At 38.6% G+C, this 4,011-nt stretch overlaps 1 protein-coding gene across 1 annotated transcript; it reads right to left on the bottom strand.

Moving 5' to 3' along the window:
• Positions 1–916: 916 nt before the first annotated feature.
• On the bottom strand, positions 917–3,765 carry LOC142628009 (gibberellin receptor GID1C). The gene is made up of 2 exons (XM_075801936.1): positions 3,311–3,765; positions 917–2,474 (listed from the first exon to the last, which is right to left on the bottom strand). The coding sequence occupies exons 1-2, from the start codon at positions 3,347–3,349 to the stop codon at positions 1,482–1,484; spliced, it is 1,032 nt and encodes a 343-aa protein (XP_075658051.1). The 5' UTR covers positions 3,350–3,765; the 3' UTR covers positions 917–1,481.
• Positions 3,766–4,011: the final 246 nt, after the last annotated feature.

Consider the following 4,011-nt stretch of genomic DNA (forward strand, 5'->3'; position numbering starts at 1 on the left):
CTGGACAACTCCAATGCTGATTGGAACCCTTTGGAAAGCATAATCAAAATGGTGCCAGATATGGCAGTGGCCTTAGAATTAACATCCTAGCTGAAACAGGCAGCTAGGATTCTATTCCCATTTCCGTCCTGGCATAGGAAACATGAGCCCCCTCTACTTACATCTAGTGGTGCCAGCTGCTTATCTGAGACCTAGGAGCTGCCAGTACTGGTTTTAACATAGGATGTCTCACCAATCCCATTCTTCTCTCACTCTCTGGAAATTTGATTCTGTTGTGACCCAAAAGAGAGATTCCCTACAAATATGAATAGGGTTTTTACTGTGGTTTAGGACAGCGAATGAGTGACAGTACAGTTTTTCCTCTTGTTGAAAACATGAGGCCATGTTTTCATTTCAGCCTGTTTTACTACAGAACTCTTATCACATGTACAATGCACCATCTTATCGCCAGAATGTATCGGGGATTTATATGCTCCATTATCAGTTCCATCAAATAATCAGCAAAACATCAGCAAATCCCACCATTCATGTAATAATGCTAACGAAAAAGCTCCCAAAACCCTCTGTACAGATCTAAAATTTTCCAACCACACAGCAAAGGCTTGAAATAAGTTAATTAACTCGGCCTTGTCTTACTCTTATGTCCCATATCTTGTTCCCCACACAAGCACATTGCTAAAGGATGGACGAGTACATAATTCACGCTTTCATAACATTCAACAAAATATTCAAGGAACATACATAGGGAAGCTTAAGTCGAGCATTATCAATTTTTTAAAAAGGATTCTATTTACAGTTGCCAAGTACACTGTGAAACATGAACACAAACATAGAAAACAACCCAAAAATGATAGGGAAAGTAAAGAATTAAATGACAGAGGAAACAGTAAATAAGCAAACTCTCACAAAGAAGAAATAGTAATAAGCAAACACGTTATATAAACTAGAACATATATATGAACATACAGGATCACAATACCACGGATGTTTTCCCATCCATGTTTATAAGATTAGATATAAATATATATTTATATATAACATTAGCTAGGCACCGATCCCCGGTTGATCGGCCACCAAATGTATACCCCTACACTCCTGTCTTCTCCCTTTCATTGCCAGAAGCCAGAATGGGTAATCTTAAATTTGGTGGGTCTGCTAAACTTAGTCAGGTGGCTCCTGCCGCCATGAAAACTTCATCAAACCAATACCATCAAAGTCCAGACAAAAGGATTTCCACCACAAAAAAACATTCAGGTCGAGCTACATGCTGAACCATACCTCTGCACCCAACAATCAAGCCCAGCATCCACATACAAAGAAGATAACCAGACCCAAGAAGCAGAATCCTAATACCACGATGAATAAAACAGTAAGTAGTATTACTACACAATCTTATATACTGCACACAACCACTTAAGTACCCCCAACTGGAATGTCAAGCATTTGTTACATATGGCTGCCTGTAGGTAAAGTTAAGTCTATTAACAGTCAGAACACACAAAGTTATTTATCTCATCCATGACAGTATAAAAGTGGTTGTTATTAGGCAACAAGTAAAACCCAATTGTTGCCTGCTCCAGATATAAAAGTTTTACCACTTGGCCAGCCTTCTCAAGCCCCTTGGCATAAGCCAACTGCCAGTCCTGAGTAAGGTCCAAGCTAGCCACCACAACAAGGCTCTTCGGGAACTTAATTCCTTCCAGACTTTTACCCTTAGGACCAAATGGGTTACATGCTGGGTGGTCTCTATCTTCCCCTTCAGGGAGATATGCTCTCCAATACCAATCTCGGTCTCGGGTCGTAACAAAGTATTTCCCATCTAATCGCGTCTCAGAGTCAGTTCTCTCTAGCCCACCAAACATAGGGTTGAGTAATATATTGCCCAATACTTCAATGTCTGACTCTACTGCCTGTAAAGCAACGTGATGGACAATGTTACCACCAGAACTATCTCCGGCCAAGTATATATGAACTTTTGAGTCCTTACTTTGCAGCCATGACCTTGAACTAACCCACTTAAGAGCTGCCCATCCATCATCATAAGCACATGGGTACCTATTTTCAGGTGCACGGCGATAATTCACAGAGACCACAACAGCTTTACAAATGCCCACTAGCCTGCGACATAGAGCATCATATATAGCACTGTTTGCAGAGGAGTGAGCAAAGCTTCCACCATGAAAGAATACTATGACTGGGACAACCTCAGCAGTCACAGGCTTCTCAAGATCAGCAATATTTAACTGAGGTTCTTCACCATGGGCTTGTCTATAGATCCGGATATAGAGGCTAGTACTCCGGTCTAAAACAACATCAAATGAGAATACGCCATCAACAGGCTTTGCATTGGCAGGAACTTTCCGATCAAGGAATTCTGCTAAGTGCCGGTTAAAGGTGCCATCAGGGCGGCGTAGAAGATTGTAAGCTAACTTGAAGTTGGAGATGAGAACCCACGTATTCAAGGGTACAACCATCTATACAGACCATGAAAAAGAACAAAAAAAATGTTAAAAACATCAAAAATTCAGAGTCAAGAGTCACATGAACAAAAATAGGATATATCCCCAACTGCAGCAAATCCCCCATGAAATACATCAAACTAACTTTTAGCCAAGATTGGCAGTTATTAAACACAATAGGTTGAAAAATGAATCGATTTTTGACATCAAAAGGCTAGATTGGCAGCAAAAGAGCACAAAGTTATTTGTCAGAGTATTCTCTTTGTCAGATCAAATGATGTTCTGTAGACCTTAGCTAAAGTAGCAGTCTAGCATATAATGAAATTTCAGGAGCAAAATCGCTACCTCAAAAACCCATAGCTCAGAACCTAATCCAACTAAAACAAAAACTAAATTAAATTTGGAAAATCCCATCAAACACAAAAGGAACTGCTCCAAAGCCTAAGCAAAAAGTCCTTGAAGAGAAATATTCCAACTTTCTACAAACAAAATCATAAACCCATCACCAAGAACTACGGAGATAAACTAGTAATAGTAAAACAAATACAATAAGTCAATAACAAACGCAAATTTAATGTTCAAAGCCACAAACAATCTGACTTTCAAGAACAAATACCATTTCTTATGTCAAAGACCCACACATAACAGCTCTAAGCCCAACCTAAACTTAGCAAAAACAACATTCAACTTCCCAAGAACAAAAATCAGAAGTCCCAGAATCCGATATTCAAACAAACCCAACAGAAAAGCTTCCACTTTTAGACACATGATCATCAAAACTGTGACTATAACAACACAGATGCAATCAAAACAATCAAAGTGATAATCAAAATATGAATTCAGATAATTACCTTGGACTCATTGAGGTTAACTTCATTACTCCCAGCCATCAAAACTTGACCTTCAACTCAAAAACACTAGTAAAAGTTTGCAAACAGCAAAAACACAAAGAAACACCCCAAGTTATAGATCCTTTGAGAGAATCAGAGCAAACCCACTTCACAAAAAGCCTCACATATTTCTAAACACCAAAAGCTAAACAGAAACTAGCAACCAAACCGACCCTTTAATCCTATATCCACTTTTATATATATATATATATAAAATATATGTCTCTCTCTTTCTTTCTCTAAGATCACTTGCTTAACCCATTACCTTACAAACAAATATAGCTCCTAATCTCAGTGTTTTTTTCCTTCTTTTATAAGATAATGTTAAATCTCTGGGTGCAATAAAACAGACAGAGAGAGAGAGAGAGAGAGACACACACACAGAGTGTTGTGAGTGAGTGTGTGTGTGTGTGTATGTGGGGATGGGGGTGAATGATAAGAATATATGGTGCACGTTAGACAAATGCTAACGTACAACATAGGCGAATGGAGACGAGAGAGAGGACAAAGTGAGTGAGCGGCCGAAAGAAAACTGTGTTGCTGGGACCCACCTATCTAAACTATAATTACTTATTTTTTCTAAGTATAGCTTTTTTCCTTTTTTGTTTTTTGGTTTTTTTTTCCTTTTTTGAAGAACTACTTATAAATAAGAAATTGCTAAA

The sequence above is a fragment of the Castanea sativa genome, chromosome 3 (genome assembly GCF_040712315.1).
Source record: "Castanea sativa cultivar Marrone di Chiusa Pesio chromosome 3, ASM4071231v1".
In the NCBI taxonomy this organism is placed as follows: Eukaryota; Viridiplantae; Streptophyta; class Magnoliopsida; order Fagales; family Fagaceae; genus Castanea; species Castanea sativa.